Here is a 19107-nt window from a genome sequence, read left to right on the forward strand (position 1 = left end):
TATATATATATATATATATATATATATATATATATATATATATATATATATATATTTGTTTTCCTAATGAAAGTCCACCAGTAGGGAAATGCTTGCTGACATAATTGGGAACAGGTGTATTGTTATTATGCATTTTATTATTGCTCTATTGCTGGCATATAACTATGTCTAACCTTTGTGATATATGCCAACAATAGTGCAATAATAAAATGATCTATGTGTCTTAACCTTGTAAAGGGACATTAATCTGCCATATGAGAGGAGGGGCTTTATTTAAAGGGGTAGGGTCTAGCACCCCACCATATTTAAAATTCACCAGCCACCACTGGTAATGTATATTTCATAATTTAGTAATCTAATTTTAAGGGGATGGATTTACTGAAGTACAGCATAGTGACAATAAGGATAAAACGTAATTTTTTTAATAATATACCTATGGCTATTAAAGGGGAATTATGCACAATGCTATTGTTTTTCCCCCCTATGCTTGCAACTGTCTTCAAAACCGTTCTCCTATTTTTACCCCTTACTGGTTCCAGTAGGTGAATCTTGACACTTAGGCATTCTTGTAAGTACTACCCATTCTGCTGAAGTAGTGTCCCACAGTTTAATGTCCCTTTAAAAAGGCTGTTGTGTCTTTTATTTATTTAATGTTTTAAATGTTTGACATGTGACACAATGGAAATTTTGGAATATCTGAATAAAATGTAAAAAAAATTAGGTAAAGAAGATCATTGGTCCATAACATCTTGTTATTTTATATTTTTAACATTGTGAATTTGTCAACATACTCACTAAATAAGATTCATATAATTTACAAAAATACAGTGCATCAATATTTCTTTATATCCTATTTGTATAATTAATAGGAAATTAATAGCATATATATATGTTTTACCCTAATCTAATACAAATATGCAAGCTGAACTATGGTTACAGTAGCTAATATGGAGTACACATCTACCATATTCATTTAAAAATACATTTGCCTACAAAAAAGGTTTCACAGAAAAAAAAATGAAATTTTGATAAATATTTCTAATGTTTAAGAAATGTTAATATATTATAGAAATGTGTTACCCTAGAATTTGAATTGCATCTTGAACAGAAAAAAATATCCATAAAATGTAATCAGACCATCAGATAGTTACAGATGAAGTCACCTATTATAATTTTACTGTGTACTAAAATTTAGTAACTATTTTGTTTTAGCCACATTATATACCTAGATATTTTGGTAAATGAAATCATGTCTTGATTATTAGCCGTCGGACTCCATAATCCCATGATGCCTGTGAGGAACCACACGCCATTGTGTTCCACAACAAAATGGCCTCCTTCAGCCAGATCAGACTGTATTTCTTTTTTGGAAACCCCACAGAACATTCTGTTAGTTTGTGTAATGTTTAAAACATCTTCACACATATCTTTGTCAATGTGAGATGCTTGAAACTGATAAAGTGTCCTTGGCACAGCCTCTTCCTCCGAGAGCTCCCAGGCGCTAACTATACCTGTCTTATGAGGTATCAGCACATTCTCTGCAAAGTCTTTTTGAGGAATGCAAACAGGAAGACAGTGGCTGTGGTACTCAAAGTCATTCTTAAGCTTTAACAGAGCAATGTTATTTTCTCCAGTCTCCTCACAATACCTTGTGTGGGCAAACTTGTTTATCACAATGTTGTCCTGGTTACCAGATTCCGTATTCCCCATGTTACCTGAATTAATGAAGAACACATAGAAATATAGACAATGTAATACATCAAGAACATGGACATATGAACATTTTAATAAAGATTTCACATTATCTAAGAAAAAAACTCATACCATACAACACCGTGCACTATAAAGTCATGGGATAATATTCAAAAGGTGATCTTCTTTGTACTTCAAAAAAAATGGAGAGAAACTTTCATAGTGTTAAACCATATGAGAATATCCCTTTAAGCATAATAGGAAAACTACTCACATGATTTTGAGCTACTATAGCTCCCAGCAGTCACAAAGGCAAAGTCACAAGGAGGGGCAGGTATATTGAAATCAAGTCGCACCGGACCCTTCTGATATCTATCTAGGAAGGAGGTCTGAAAGTGTTGCCTGTTGATAGATTCTGGGACCCCAGAGTGATGGACATTTATTGTCTTTTTATTTTGCAAGGACTTTGCTTTTTAAAGAATCCTTGTTTTCAATAAGTTTGTATTTTTGTTATTAAATATTGGAACCCCCTACAACAAATACAGTCTTGGATCCATTTGTACTAAGCGCATCACTTATAGTACCTATAGTAGCTTAAAATCCTGCAAGAAGTTTTCCTATTGTGCTTAAATGGATATTCTCATATGGTTTAACACTATGAAAGTTTGTCTCCATTTTCTTTAAGGTATGAAGAAGATCACTTTTTGAATATTATCCCATGACCTTATTGTGCACAGTGTTGTATAGTATAATTTCCTTCTTTTTTCACTTTTATTGTTTGATTATACTCACTGTTATAATTTTACTATATACTGTTTTTATTGTTTTTTTTCTAAGAAAAATACTGTTGCTTTCTTTGATATGTTTAGTACTTAAGAATAGATTACATTGAGTTCAAACCTGCTATGTGCTTGCTTTTTAGCATATACCTTGCTAGTTTTTTACTGCTTAATGTATAAAGGTCGATCAATAAGTCAGAATCTTAAAGGGACAAAATACTCATATGTTAAATCACTTGAAACTGATGCAGTATAACTGTAAAAAGCTGACATGAAAATATCACCTGAGCATCTCTATGTAAAAAAAGAAGATATTTTACCTCACAATTTCATCAGCTCACCAAAGTAAGTTCTGTGCACAAAGTTATACTTCAGCTGTTGCTCAGCTGCAGGTAAAAAAAATAAAAAATATGAAGAAATGAACAGCAGCCAATCAGCATCAACATGAACTCTTTTACTGTGATCTCATGAGATTTGACTTAACTCTCATGAGATTTCATAGTAAACTTCCTTAAACTGAATAGGGAAATAAGATGAGTGTGCACGTAAGCTCACTCCCTTAGCTGTCCCAGGACAGACATACTGATTTGCTGCTTAGAAGTCCTTTACAATTGGATGTGGCTACTGAGGAATTTTTTAGGTAAAATATCTTTCTTTATTACATAGAGATGTTCAGGTGATATTTTCTAGTCAGCTTTTTACAGCTATGCTGCATCACTTTCAAGTATTTCAACATTTGGGTATCATGGCCTTTTAACTGGGAAGCTATGGGTTTACATTACTGAAGAAAAAAATATAGTCACTGGTCATGAAGACCTCATGAGTTTAGGATGTCAGGGGTTAATTTTTGTTTCGTTCTTTTTCTTCTGTGTCCTGTACACAAACCTGAAGGCCATTAGAGGTGATACTCTAGGATATCTTAAGACATGTTTTAATCACCTTTTTTGTTACAGGGTGACCAAATATGACAGACATGCCATATCTGATATCAAAACAATCCTCATAATATCACAATGGGATTGCTAAAATTATAAGGTATCCTATAACTTCAGCCAGGGCTTGTAATTTGTTTAATGGCCTGCCATAAAAAGGTGTCACCCACACTCTGGAAAGGGTCTTAGTGTTCTCCCCAGGACCTTTTTAGCGGGTGCACCAACCGACTGAGTTGACTGACCACCTGGCTAAAATTTTAGCCAATATTAAGATAAAATTAGCTAATATTAAAAAACAGAATTTATGTTTACCTGATAAATTACTTTCTCCAACGGTGTGTCCGGTCCACGGCGTCATCCTTACTTGTGGGATATTCTCTTCCCCAACAGGAAAACAGGAAATGGCAAAGAGCCCAGCAAAGCTGGTCACATGATCCCTCCTAGGCTCCGCCTACCCCAGTCATTCGACCGACGTTAAGGAGGAATATTTGCATAGGAGAAACCATATGAAACCGTGGTGACTGTAGTTAAAGAAAATAAATTATCAGACCTGATTAAAAAACCAGGGCGGGCCGTGGACCGGACACACCGTTGGAGAAAGTAATTTATCAGGTAAACATAAATTCTGTTTTCTCCAACATAGGTGTGTCCGGTCCACGGCGTCATCCTTACTTGTGGGAACCAATACCAAAGCTTTAGGACACGGATGATGGGAGGGAGCAAATCAGGTCACCTAGATGGAAGGCACCACGGCTTGCAAAACCTTTCTCCCAAAAATAGCCTCAGAAGAAGCAAAAGTATCAAACTTGTAAAATTTGGTAAAAGTGTGCAGTGAAGACCAAGTCGCTGCCCTACATATCTGATCAACAGAAGCCTCGTTCTTGAAGGCCCATGTGGAAGCCACAGCCCTAGTGGAATGAGCCGTGATTCTTTCGGGAGGCTGCCGTCCGGCAGTCTCGTAAGCCAATCTGATGATGCTTTTAATCCAAAAAGAGAGAGAGGTAGAAGTTGCTTTTTGACCTCTCCTTTTACCGGAATAAACAACAAACAAGGAAGATGTTTGTCTAAAATCCTTTGTAGCATCTAAATAGAATTTTAGAGCGCGAACAACATCCAAATTGTGCAACAAACGTTCCTTCTTCGAAACTGGTTTCGGACACAGAGAAGGTACGATAATCTCCTGGTTAATGTTTTTGTTAGAAACAACTTTTGGAAGAAAACCAGGTTTAGTACGTAAAACCACCTTATCTGCATGGAACACCAGATAAGGAGGAGAACACTGCAGAGCAGATAATTCTGAAACTCTTCTAGCAGAAGAAATTGCAACCAAAAACAAAACTTTCCAAGATAATAACTTAATATCAACGGAATGTAAGGGTTCAAACGGAACCCCCTGAAGAACTGAAAGAACTAAGTTGAGACTCCAAGGAGGAGTCAAAGGTTTGTAAACAGGCTTGATTCTAACCAGAGCCTGAACAAAGGCTTGAACATCTGGCACAGCTGCCAGCTTTTTGTGAAGTAACACAGACAAGGCAGAAATCTGTCCCTTCAGGGAACTTGCAGATAATCCTTTTTCCAATCCTTCTTGAAGGAAGGATAGAATCTTAGGAATCTTAACCTTGTCCCAAGGGAATCCTTTAGATTCACACCAACAGATATATTTTTTCCAAATTTTGTGGTAAATCTTTCTAGTTACAGGCTTTCTGGCCTGAACAAGAGTATCGATAACAGAATCTGAGAACCCTCGCTTCGATAAGATCAAGCGTTCAATCTCCAAGCAGTCAGCTGGAGTGAGACCAGATTCGGATGTTCGAACGGACCTTGAACAAGAAGGTCTCGTCTCAAAGGTAGCTTCCATGGTGGAGCCGATGACATATTCACCAGATCTGCATACCAAGTCCTGCGTGGCCACGCAGGAGCTATCAAGATCACCGACGCCCTTTCCTGATTGATCCTGGCTACCAGCCTGGGGATGAGAGGAAACGGCGGGAATACATAAGCTAGTTTGAAGGTCCAAGGTGCTACTAGTGCATCCACTAGAGCCGCCTTGGGATCCCTGGATCTGGACCCGTAGCAAGGAACTTTGAAGTTCTGACGAGAGGCCATCAGATCCATGTCTGGAATGCCCCACAGTTGAGTGACTTGGGCAAAGATTTCCGGATGGAGTTCCCACTCCCCCGGATGCAATGTCTGACGACTCAGAAAATCCGCTTCCCAATTTTCCACTCCTGGGATGTGGATAGCAGACAGGTGGCAGGAGTGAGACTCCGCCCATAGAATGATTTTGGTCACTTCTTCCATCGCCAGGGAACTCCTTGTTCCCCCCTGATGGTTGATGTACGCAACAGTTGTCATGTTGTCTGATTGAAACCGTATGAACTTGGCCCTCGCTAGCTGAGGCCAAGCCTTGAGAGCATTGAATATCGCTCTCAGTTCCAGAATATTTATCGGTAGAAGAGATTCTTCCCGAGACCAAAGACCCTGAGCTTTCAGGGATCCCCAGACCGCGCCCCAGCCCATCAGACTGGCGTCGGTCGTGACAATGACCCACTCTGGTCTGCGGAAGGTCATCCCTTGTGACAGGTTGTCCAGGGACAGCCACCAACGGAGTGAGTCTCTGGTCCTCTGATTTACTTGTATCCTCGGAGACAAGTTTGTATAGTCCCCATTCCACTGACTGAGCATGCACAGTTGTAATGGTCTTAGATGAATGCGCGCAAAAGGAACTATGTCCATTGCCGCTACCATCAAACCTATCACTTCCATGCACTGCGCTATGGAAGGAAGAGGAACGGAATGAAGTATCCGACAAGAGTCTAGAAGTTTTGTTTTTCTGGCCTCTGTCAGAAAAATCCTCATTTCTAAGGAAAGAAAAGAGAAGGGCGCCTCCTAGTGTAGCCAATTTTTATATGGGAGATAATGCAAAAGTAAGCATACTCACAATGTGGAAAGGCAAAGGTAATGCCTAGATGAGCACTCTGGGAACTTCACAGTGTCCCAGCTGACTGTGCACTATGCTTAGAGGGCTGCTCCTCCCAAATGCAGAAGGGATATCTGTATTCTGAAAATCAAGAGCAAAAAACAAGAGGGCGACCCCTAGTGCAGATCAATGATGAACCAGTGGTGAAAATCTGTTAGTACTGACGAATGGATACTCACAAGATGAATTGCACCCTGAAGTGCAAATATGGCATACTAGGAATATTATAGTGTCCTAGTGCACAAATCCAACCAAAAAGAGGCACTGTCGTGATGACAAATGGACTTTAGGTATATGAGATGGACATCAGGATGGTGGAAAAGATAAAGAGAACTCCAGTATCGATAAAAAAATATTTAATAAAAAGATAAAAAATGTACATACACAGATCAACAATGATATCTGTTTGTAAAATTGCTACGCGTTTCTAAGCGTTAACCACGCTTTTTCCTCAGGCAAATGATACTGAATGTGCTGGAGTCTCTTACATATATACCCCTGTATAGGCTTAATGAAAACAGCTGTAGCTAATTTGAACAGGTGCTGCATAGATTAGTCTAAGAGGTTGTTTAAAGCAAATCACAATGTTACAATCCAATGTGTATAGCCAAATATCTAATACAATAATGCTCAATAGTTCTTCTAAAAATATATTAACTAAAATAAAAAACACATATAAATACCTCGAGCTTTAGGCTCTATAGATTATCTTAAATATTTAAAAGCCGTATTGGGAATAATCGTCATAGTATGTATACATGCAGGGTTTATCTCTGCCAATGTGCTATTTATATATCTATTTATCTTCCTTGGTGGTATTATTGGAGATGGCCCTACAAATAGATAATAAACTGAGTAAATACGATCCTATATTTCTAAATATGAGAGGGTGTGTATCAATGAACAAATTATAATGTTATATGACTGGCCTGTCCGATTACTACGTCAGAACGGGGTGTGTTGCGCTAAGCTAATAGCCGTGTTGTATTCAAAATATCTCCATACTGTGTTGTGTTACTTCACCTGATTGGGGCTAAGGTTGTATATCTAGTGACGTGAATGTGCGTACATATGCACCAATGTGAACAGAAACATTAACCTCTGTTGTTAGGTGTTTGTGATTGTGGGTGTGTATCTAATGACGTGGAGATGCATACAAGAACACCCCTGGATACAAAATCAGTTACCTCTGTTGCTATGTAGAGATATAGCGTGTTTACCGTGATCGAAAAAAAAAAAAAAAAAACTGATACCTTGATGTGCAAAAAAGCTGAGTCAGCTTTGACTATAATATTCACATTAACTGACTACATTCCTAACAAGTGTATATATGACATGTGTATAAGAACGTGAATATAAGGACCACAATACGAATTAATATATAAAAAAATAATATAAGTGTGTATAAGTCTGTGTCTTAGTGATAAATGATGCAAATTATTGCATCGTTGTATCTAAACCAAAGTTATGTGATAGATAGAGATCTACCAGAATTTTATGTGAACAGTATGATATAGTGAAATTGGAATACTAGGTGGGTATAGAGTATAATATAAAATAATAGTGAACATTCATGAGTATGACAAAAATGAAAGAGAAATATTATTGGATATATAATCTAATATAAAATGATAGTGTAGGATTCATTCAAAATTATGAATAAGTGATGAATTTAAATATTTAAATTTAATGTGAAGATATATAATAATGAAATAAGTCCGATGTTGTGATATGGGTAAAAAAATAATAATATTGTATATATTGGGGATGTATTAAAAAGCAGCAGAATCTATTACTTCGTTAAGCCCCTCCGGATGTAAAGTTTTAAATTGATAAATCCAAAAGGTTTCCCTCTGGCGTAATTTAATCATTCTGTTTTGAGAACTTATAGCAGGAATCATTTCCAATGGGGTGATGTTCATGACGCACTTATTTGTGCCATGTATGGAAGAATGGTGCCTAGAAGTACTATATTTATCAGATCCTTTCAGGATACATCTCAAATGTTCTGACCATCTTTGTCTAATTTTTCTACAGGTGCGACCTATATATATATAGGTCGCACCTGTAGAAAAATTAGACAAAGATGGTCAGAACATTTGAGATGTATCCTGAAAGGATCTGATAAATATAGTACTTCTAGGCACCATTCTTCCATACATGGCACAAATAAGTGCGTCATGAACATCACCCCATTGGAAATGATTCCTGCTATAAGTTCTCAAAACAGAATGATTAAATTACGCCAGAGGGAAACCTTTTGGATTTATCAATTTAAAACTTTACATCCGGAGGGGCTTAACGAAGTAATAGATTCTGCTGCTTTTTAATACATCCCCAATATATACAATATTATTATTTTTTTACCCATATCACAACATCGGACTTATTTCATTATTATATATCTTCACATTAAATTTAAATATTTAAATTCATCACTTATTCATAATTTTGAATGAATCCTACACTATCATTTTATATTAGATTATATATCCAATAATATTTCTCTTTCATTTTTGTCATACTCATGAATGTTCACTATTATTTTATATTATACTCTATACCCACCTAGTATTCCAATTTCACTATATCATACTGTTCACATAAAATTCTGGTAGATCTCTATCTATCACATAACTTTGGTTTAGATACAACGATGCAATAATTTGCATCATTTATCACTAAGACACAGACTTATACACACTTATATTATTTTTTTATATATTAATTCGTATTGTGGTCCTTATATTCACGTTCTTATACACATGTCATATATACACTTGTTAGGAATGTAGTCAGTTAATGTGAATATTATAGTCAAAGCTGACTCAGCTTTTTTGCACATCAAGGTATCAGTTTTTTTTTTTTTTTTCGATCACGGTAAACACGCTATATCTCTACATAGCAACAGAGGTAACTGATTTTGTATCCAGGGGTGTTCTTGTATGCATCTCCACGTCATTAGATACACACCCACAATCACAAACACCTAACAACAGAGGTTAATGTTTCTGTTCACATTGGTGCATATGTACGCACATTCACGTCACTAGATATACAACCTTAGCCCCAATCAGGTGAAGTAACACAACACAGTATGGAGATATTTTGAATACAACACGGCTATTAGCTTAGCGCAACACACCCCGTTCTGACGTAGTAATCGGACAGGCCAGTCATATAACATTATAATTTGTTCATTGATACACACCCTCTCATATTTAGAAATATAGGATCGTATTTACTCAGTTTATTATCTATTTGTAGGGCCATCTCCAATAATACCACCAAGGAAGATAAATAGATATATAAATAGCACATTGGCAGAGATAAACCCTGCATGTATACATACTATGACGATTATTCCCAATACGGCTTTTAAATATTTAAGATAATCTATAGAGCCTAAAGCTCGAGGTATTTATATGTGTTTTTTATTTTAGTTAATATATGTTTAGAAGAACTATTGAGCATTATTGTATTAGATATTTGGCTATACACATTGGATTGTAACATTGTGATTTGCTTTAAACAACCTCTTAGACTAATCTATGCAGCACCTGTTCAAATTAGCTACAGCTGTTTTCATTAAGCCTATACAGGGGTATATATGTAAGAGACTCCAGCACATTCAGTATCATTTGCCTGAGGAAAAAGCGTGGTTAACGCTTAGAAACGCGTAGCAATTTTACAAACAGATATCATTGTTGATCTGTGTATGTACATTTTTTATCTTTTTATTAAATATTTTTTTATCGATACTGGAGTTCTCTTTATCTTTTCCACCATCCTGATGTCCATCTCATATACCTAAAGTCCATTTGTCATCACGACAGTGCCTCTTTTTGGTTGGATTTGTGCACTAGGACACTATAATATTCCTAGTATGCCATATTTGCACTTCAGGGTGCAATTCATCTTGTGAGTATCCATTCGTCAGTACTAACAGATTTTCACCACTGGTTCATCATTGATCTGCACTAGGGGTCGCCCTCTTGTTTTTTGCTCTTCATTTCTAAGGAGTCTAGTATTGTCCCCAAGAAGGGAACCCTTGTTGACGGAGATAGAGAACTCTTTTCCACGTTCACTTTCCATCCGTGAGATCTGAGAAAGGCCAGGACAATGTCCGTGTGAGCCTTTGCTTGAGGAAGGGACGACGCTTGAATCAGAATGTCGTCCAAGTAAGGTACTACAGCAATGCCCCTTGGTCTTAGCACAGCTAGAAGGGACCCTAGTACCTTTGTGAAAATCCTTGGAGCAGTGGCTAATCCGAAAGGAAGCGCCACGAACTGGTAATGCTTGTCCAGGAATGCGAACCTTAGGAACCGATGATGTTCCTTGTGGATAGGAATATGTAGATACGCATCCTTTAAATCCACCGTGGTCATGAATTGACCTTCCTGGATGGAAGGAAGAATTGTTCGAATGGTTTCCATTTTGAACGATGGAACCTTGAGAAACTTGTTTAAGATCTTGAGATCTAAGATTGGTCTGAACGTTCCCTCTTTTTTGGGAACTATGAACAGATTGGAGTAGAACCCCATCCCTTGTTCTCCTAATGGAACAGGATGAATCACTCCCATTTTTAACAGGTCTTCTACACAACGTAAGAATGCCTGTCTTTTTATGTGGTCTGAAGACAACTGAGACCTGTGGAACCTCCCCCTTGGGGGAAGCCCCTTGAATTCCAGAAGATAACCTTGGGAGACTATTTCTAGCGCCCAAGGATCCAGAACATCTCTTGCCCAAGCCCGAGCGAAGAGAGAGAGTCTGCCCCCCACCAGATCCGGTCCCGGATCGGGGGCCAACATTTCATGCTGTCTTGGTAGCAGTGGCAGGTTTCTTGGCCTGCTTTCCCTTGTTCCAGCCTTGCATTGGTCTCCAAGCTGGCTTGGCTTGAGAAGTATTACCCTCTTGCTTAGAGGACGTAGCACTTTGGGCTGGTCCGTTTCTACGAAAGGGACGAAAATTAGGTTTATTTTTGGCCTTGAAAGGCCGATCCTGAGGAAGGGCATGGCCCTTACCCCCAGTGATATCAGAGATAATCTCTTTCAAGTCAGGGCCAAACAGCGTTTTCCCCTTGAAAGGAATGTTAAGTAGCTTGTTCTTGGAAGACGCATCAGCTGACCAAGATTTCAACCAAAGCGCTCTGCGCGCCACAATAGCAAACCCAGAATTCTTAGCCGCTAACCTAGCCAATTGCAAAGTGGCGTCTAGGGTGAAAGAATTAGCCAATTTGAGAGCATTGATTCTGTCCATAATCTCCTCATAAGGAGGAGAATCACTATCGACCGCCTTTACCAGCTCATCGAACCAGAAACACGCGGCTGTAGCGACAGGGACAATGCATGAAATTGGTTGTAGAAGGTAACCCTGCTGAACAAACATCTTTTTAAGTAAACCTTCTAATTTTTTATCCATAGGATCTTTGAAAGCACAACTATCTTCTATGGGTATAGTGGTGCGTTTGTTTAAAGTGGAAACCGCTCCCTCGACCTTGGGGACTGTCTGCCATAAGTCCTTTCTGGGGTCGACCATAGGAAACAATTTTTTAAATATGGGGGGAGGGACGAAAGGAATACCGGGCCTTTCCCATACTTTATTTACAATGTCCGCCACCCGCTTGGGTATAGGAAAAGCTTCTGGGAGCCCCGGGACCTCTAGGAACTTGTCCATTTTACATAGTTTCTCTGGGATGACCAACTTGTCACAATCATCCAGAGTGGATAATACCTCCTTAAGCAGAATGCGGAGATGTTCCAACTTAAATTTAAACGTAATCACATCAGGTTCAGCTTGTTGAGAAATGTTCCCTGAATCAGTAATTTCTCCCTCAGACAAAACTTCCCTGGCCCCATCAGCCTGGTTTAGGGGCCCTTCAGAACCATTATTATCAGCGTCGTCATGCTCTTCAGTATCTAAAACAGAGCAGTCGCGCTTACGCTGATAAGTGTGCATTTTGGCTAAAATGTTTTTGACAGAATTATCCATTACAGCCGTTAATTGTTGCATAGTAAGGAGTATTGGCGCGCTAGATGTACTAGGGGCCTCCTGAGTGGGCAAGACTCGTGTAGACGAAGGAGGGAATGATGCAGTACCATGCTTACTCCCCTCACTTGAGGAATCATCTTGGGCATCATTGTCATTGTCACATAAATCACATTTATTTAAATGAGAAGGAACTCTGGCTTCCCCACATTCAGAACACAGTCTATCTGGTAGTTCAGACATGTTAAACAGGCATAAACTTGATAACAAAGTACAAAAAACGTTTTAAAATAAAACCGTTACTGTCACTTTAAATTTTAAACTGAACACACTTTATTACTGCAATTGCGAAAAAATATGAAGGAATTGTTCAAAATTCACCAAAATTTCACCACAGTGTCTTAAAGCCTTAAAAGTATTGCACCCCAAATTTGGAAGCTTTAACCCTTAAAATAACGGAACCGGAGCCGTTTTTAACTCTAACCCCTTTACAGTCCCTGGTGTCTGCTTTGCTGAGACCCAACCAAGCCCAAAGGGGAATACGATACCAAATGACGCCTTCAGAAAGTCTTTTCTATGTATCAGAGCTCCTCACACATGCGACTGCATGTCATGCCTCTCAAAAACAAGTGCGCAACACCGGCGCGAAAATGAGGCTCTGCCTATGATTTGGGAAAGCCCCTAAAGAGAAAGGTGTCTAAAAAAGTGCCGATATAAACTTATCAAAATACACAGATTAAATGATTCCTCAAGGCTAAATATGTGTTAATAATGAATCGATTTAGCCCAGAAAAAGTCTACAGTCTTAATAAGCCCTTGTGAAGCCCTTATTTACAATCTTAATAAACATGGCTTACCGGATCCCATAGGGAAAATGACAGCTTCCAGCATTACATCGTCTTGTTAGAATGTGTCATACCTCAAGCAGCAAGAGACTGCTCACTGTTCCCCCAACTGAAGTTAATTCCTCTCAACAGTCCTGTGTGGAACAGCCATGGATTTTAGTAACGGTTGCTAAAATCATTTTCCTCATACAAACAGAAATCTTCATCTCTTTTCTGTTTCTGAGTAAATAGTACATACCAGCACTATTTTAAAATAACAAACTCTTGATTGAATAATAAAAACTACAGTTAAACACTAAAAAACTCTAAGCCATCTCCGTGGAGATGTTGCCTGTACAACGGCAAAGAGAATGACTGGGGTAGGCGGAGCCTAGGAGGGATCATGTGACCAGCTTTGCTGGGCTCTTTGCCATTTCCTGTTTTCCTGTTGGGGAAGAGAATATCCCACAAGTAAGGATGACGCCGTGGACCGGACACACCTATGTTGGAGAAATGTAAATTTTTTTGCACAAATGATCATTAAATACATTTACGCTGTCTGCATTTATCATTGCACAAGCATTTCTGGTGAAATGCTTCTGCAATGCCGCCCCCTGCTCACTGGTGGCCAATCGGCCGCTAGCAAGGACTGTCAATTATCCAGATCGAATCGGGATGATTTCAATCCGCAATTTAAGAGGTGGCAGACAGGATAAGGAGCAGCGGTCTTATGGCTGCTGCTTCTTAACTTCCGTTTCAGGCGAGCCTGAAATGATGGGCCTCTAAAGCAGCACCCACTGCTTAATAAATGGAGCCCCATGTGTCAGACATCATAGTATGCTATTGGTACAATTGGTTTTATTATTTTTAATAATAAAAGTACAAGTAGAGGATTGGTAAGGTGATCTTATTATATTATTATGGTTAGTTTAAATGAGTGCACTCCAGCACCTTTACTTTTTCCTATTGCAGGAATACACACAACTTTACAAGTATACATTTACTATTAACAACAAAAATAACACTTACCTGTCTTTACATAAATAGTGCTGTACATATTGCTGCACTTTGCTGTTGTCAGTACTAAAGACTGGTTCAATATCACTCCACTACAAAATGGTACTCTTTCTGAGTTGAGTAATAGTACCTTTAAAGTAAAACAAGTCAGGAGACATTAATACTCTTCATTGAGGATGCTGACAATAAACGTTAGTATTTGAGCATAATTAAAAAGTCTAAAACAAAACTTAACAAAAACAAAAATATTGGTCTAATTACCCATGGCAAAAAATCAGATATCAGTGATGTAGTTTAAAGGGACATAATACTCATATGCTAAATCACTTGAAACTGATGCAGCATAACTGTAAAAAGCTGAAAATATTATCTAAGAATCTCTATGTAAAAAAGGAAGATATTTTACCTCACAACTTCCTCAGCTCACCAGAGTAAGTACTGTATAAAGATTTATCTTTCAGTTACTGCTCAGCTGCAGGTTAAAAAAAAACAGAGGAAGAAATAAATAGTAGCCAATCAGCATCAGCAGTGCTGAGGTCATGAACTCTTTTACTGTGATCTCATAATATTTCACTTAACTCTCATAAGATTTCATAGTAAACTTCCTTAAACTGAATAGGGAAATAACATGATTGTGCATGAGGCTCACTCCCTTGCAGGTCCTGGGCAGACATACTGATTTGCTGCTTAAAGACCTTTACAATTTTGTGTAAATACTTAGGACATTTTGAGGTAAAATAGCTTCCTTTTTTACATAGAGCTGTTCAGGTGATATTTTCCTGTCAGCTTTTTACAGCTATGCTGCATCACTTTCAAGTGTTTAAACATTTGGGTATGATGGCCCTTTAAGTCTCAGGTAAATGCCCAAAAGCAGGGAGATTCCTGGGTTTACTTTCCCTCTTGATGATATGTTAGCCCTGTGCCTCCTTCAGACACTACATACAGTATAGAGCCAGGACCTCATATTTTTGCAAAACCACAATTTTTTTCTTTCACGATTCAGACAGAGAATACAATTTAAAAAAAGTTTTCAATTTACTTTGTATCATGCACATGTCTGGAGCAATACATGACAGAAAATAGTGCTGCAATCTAGTGCTCTTGCTAATGTGTTACATTGGTGCAAAACTGCTGCCATAGTTCTACAGACCCGTGCACACTCCTGAACTTACGTCCCTGCTTTTTAACTAAGGATTACAAGAACACAAAGAAAATATGATAATAAAAATAAATTAGAAAATTGTTTTAAATTGTATTCTCTATCTGAATCTTGAAGTAAATATTGGGGTTTTATGTCCCTTAACTTTCCATACTTTTGTCTACCTGTTTGTCCTGTAATAATGTACGTAACTCAAAACTAAAATGTAGTCTATTATCAGCGCGGTTTTACTATAGAAACTTTCTATTTCCAGAGATATCAATTTGTGCATATAAAGTAATGCTACAATCAAGAGTTAACATATTTATATCTCAGAAAATAAAAAAAACACCTTGCTTTTTGGCAACATAAAGGCCAAATCCAAGTGCTTATTCTAGCTCTCCCTGCTAATTTCTAATAACAATGTGTTGTTGTTTTTGTTTGTTGATTTTTGTTTTGGGGTCTCTGCCTATAGTTGTTAATGATTTAGGTGATCACCATTACTCTGATGATCAACTGCTTTCTAGAGGGGCAAGTAATCCCTCATTAGAAGGAGGTACTTCTCCTCTTTCAAATGAGAAGATTCATTCTCTCTAAATAAATAAGGGGGGGGGGGGATTCTGTAATACCGCCCTCCTCCAAAATTATTCTCCTTGTTGTCAAGTAGGACAAGAGCCTAATGCTTCTCCACGGTGTTCACCTGCACCCTAAGGGCATGTGTCCCATTTTCCAAGAGAGTGATCTTTCCCCTTTCAAATCAATGAGATAACTAGTATTTTTTTTTATACTTAACACCTTGCAGATGACCACCTTTTTTACATAGACCACCTGCTATCTAAAGTGGTGCCTCTTAAATGGGGGGCCACTTAAAAACGTTTGTTGGTCGACACAATATTCAGCAACTCCTCGCACATTGCACACAGTCCTTTTCTGGCTCCTGCAACTTGATACGTTGGCTGCGCAGCAAAAAAATAGAGGCCATCCTTCTCAAGCAAGTGAGTACTTTTGTTAATATTTCACATAGAAATGTACACAAACATTTGTTAACCTCCCCACAAGATTGCTGTTGACCTCCGCTTTTTAATGTACATTTGTTTGCAGCAAAAACAAGCATATACAGTATTTCATTCCTGCTACAGGGATGCGTCCAAGTGAATGTAATGCTGATTGTATGTGTATGTGTGTGTGTATGTATGAGGATGTGTGTGTGTATCATGAGAGTGTGTGTGTGTATGTATGAGCAAATGTGTGTGTATATATGAAAATTTGTGTGTGTATTATGAGAGTGTGTGTGTATGTATGAGTGAATGTGTGTGTATGTATGACTGAATGTGTGTGTGTGTATGTATGAGTGAATGTGTGTGTATGTATGAGAATGTATGTGTATATGTATGAGACTGTGTGTGTATGTATGAGCAAGTGTGTGTGTGTGTATGAGAATGTGCGTGTGTATTATGAGAGTGTGTATATGTATGAGAGTGTGTGTATGTATAAGCAAGTGTGTGTGTATGTATGAGTGAATGTGTGTGCATGTATGAGTGAATGTGTGTGTATGTATGAGAATGTATGTGTGTATGTATAAAACTGTATGTGTGTGTATGTATGAGCAAGTGTGTGTGTATGTATTAGTGAATTTGTGTGTGTATTTATGAGAATGTATGTGTGTATGTATCAGAATGTATGTGTGTGTAGGTATGAGCAAGTGTGTGTGTATGTATGAGTGAATTTGTGTATGTGTGTATGTATGAAAATGTATGTGTGTATATATGAGAATGTATGTGTGTGTAGTTATGAGCAAGTGTGTGTGTATGCATGAGTGAATTTGTGTGTGAGTGTGTGTATGTATGAGAATGTAGTTGTGTGTATGTATGAGCAAGTGTGTGTGTATGTATGAGGGAATTTATGTGTGAGTGTGTGTATGTATGAGAATGTATGTGTGTGTATGTATGAGTGATGTGTATGTGTGAGTGTGTGTATGTATGATAATGTACGTATGTATGAGAATGTATGTGTGTATGAGTGAATATGTGTGTGAGTGTGTGTATTTATGAGCAAGTGTGTGTGTATGTATGACTGAATGTGTGTCTGAGTGTGTGTATGTATGATAATGTATGAGAGTATGTATGAGAATGTATGTGTGTATGTATGAGAATGTGTGTATATATGAGTGAATGTGTCTATGTGTGTGTAATTATGAGTGTGTGTGTGTGTGTATGTATGAGTGTGTGTATGTATATGTATGAGTGTGAGTTTGTGTACGTATGAGTGAATGTGTGTGTAATTATGAGTGTGTGACCTGACTCCTAGGTAACTCCAACGGACTGAGCACAATGTTATCAATATGGCACACATTAACTAGCGCTATTAAAAAAAACTGTCAAAATACACTGAGATAAGAGGCAGCCTTCAAGGGCTTACAAATTAGCATTTGAGCTGCCTATGCTTAGCTTTCAACAAAGCCATTAAAGGCTGCCTCTAATCACATGCTTTTTAAATTTATTTTCAACACAAAGAGATTGAAAGTACATGTGGGCCATATAGATAACACTGTGTTCAGGCACAGGGAGTTAGCACAAGACAATACTAAATGCAAGTCAATAGATAATAAACAGTCACAGTCATGTGATCAGGGGGCTGGAAGAAGGTTCCTAGATACAAGGTAATCACAGGGGTAAAAAGTCTATTAATATAACTGTGTTGGTTGTGCAAAACTGGGGAATGGGTAATAAAGGGATTATTTATCTTTTAAAACAATAGCAATTCTATTGTAGACTGTCCCTTTAAAGCTTAGTTGCAGATACAGTATATAGCATTTATTTATAAGAAAATTAAATTATTAATAACTACAATCACAGCCAATAAAAAACTACATTTTTTCTTTAATGATTCAGATAGAGCATGCAATTTTAAGCAACTTTATAATTTACTCCTATTATCAATTTTTCTTCATTCTTTTGTTATCTTTATATAAAAAGCAGGAATGTAAAGCTTAAAGGCCGTCCCATTTTGGGTTTAGAACCTGGGTTATGCTTGCTTATTGGTGACTAAATGTAGGCACCATTAAGAAAGCGCTTTTCATGGTGCTGAAGCTAAAATGTGCCGGCTCCTAAGGTTTACATTCCTGCTTTTTAAATAAAGATGCCAAGAGAACAAAAAAAAATTGATAAAAGAAGTAAATTAGAAAGTTGCTTAAAATTACATGCTCTGTCTGAATCATGAAAGAAAAAATGTGGGGTTATTATCCCTTTAAGATTCATGCCAATGATAGTAACACAGATTACATTTAGGCCTTAATATGGATGGAACGTTGTGTACATTTAAAGGGACATTAAACACTAAATACATACTAGATAGAATGATGCATTCAAAGAAAAGATTAGTCTGAGAATAACATGTAGATGTATTTTTATTAGCTGTTTAAATATTGACAAAATAAGTTTAAAACTTTAGTGTTTATAAAACAATGGGAGCTGCCATGTTGTATCTTAGGTTACCTTCTCTGCTGTGGCCAATTAGGGGCAGTTATAAATAGGTCACTAGAGTGTGCAGCCAATGGCTGTGTGGAATATAACAGTTTTCTGCACTTCCATTCTAACATGAACTGAAAAGCTCATAATTTCAGAATGGAATTATATGAAAAGGGGATATAAATTAATAAATAAATATATATAAAAATAATATATATATATATATATATATATATATATATATATATATATATATATATATATATATATAAAATCATTCTATATTACCA

General features: G+C 37.5%; 1 protein-coding gene across 4 annotated transcripts in view; it reads right to left on the reverse strand.

Moving 5' to 3' along the window:
* Positions 1 to 506: 506 nt before the first annotated feature.
* The window catches only part of PROZ (protein Z, vitamin K dependent plasma glycoprotein), a 43514-nt gene continuing 24913 nt past the window's right edge, over positions 507 to 19107 (reverse strand). For 2 of the 4 annotated variants that reach the window (XM_053707770.1, XM_053707769.1), the window contains exons 7-8: positions 14225 to 14342; positions 507 to 1715 (exon numbers count right to left, since the gene is read on the reverse strand). In XM_053707770.1, coding sequence (XP_053563745.1) covers positions 1192 to 1715; positions 14225 to 14342 — 642 coding nt within the window. In that variant the 3' untranslated portion in view covers positions 507 to 1191. The remainder of the gene's footprint in view (positions 1716 to 14224; positions 14343 to 19107) is intronic. The other 2 variants (XM_053707771.1, XM_053707767.1) reach the window with 1 other exon arrangement.

The sequence above is a fragment of the Bombina bombina genome, chromosome 3, assembly GCF_027579735.1.
Source record: "Bombina bombina isolate aBomBom1 chromosome 3, aBomBom1.pri, whole genome shotgun sequence".
Lineage (NCBI taxonomy): Eukaryota > Metazoa > Chordata > Amphibia > Anura > Bombinatoridae > Bombina > Bombina bombina.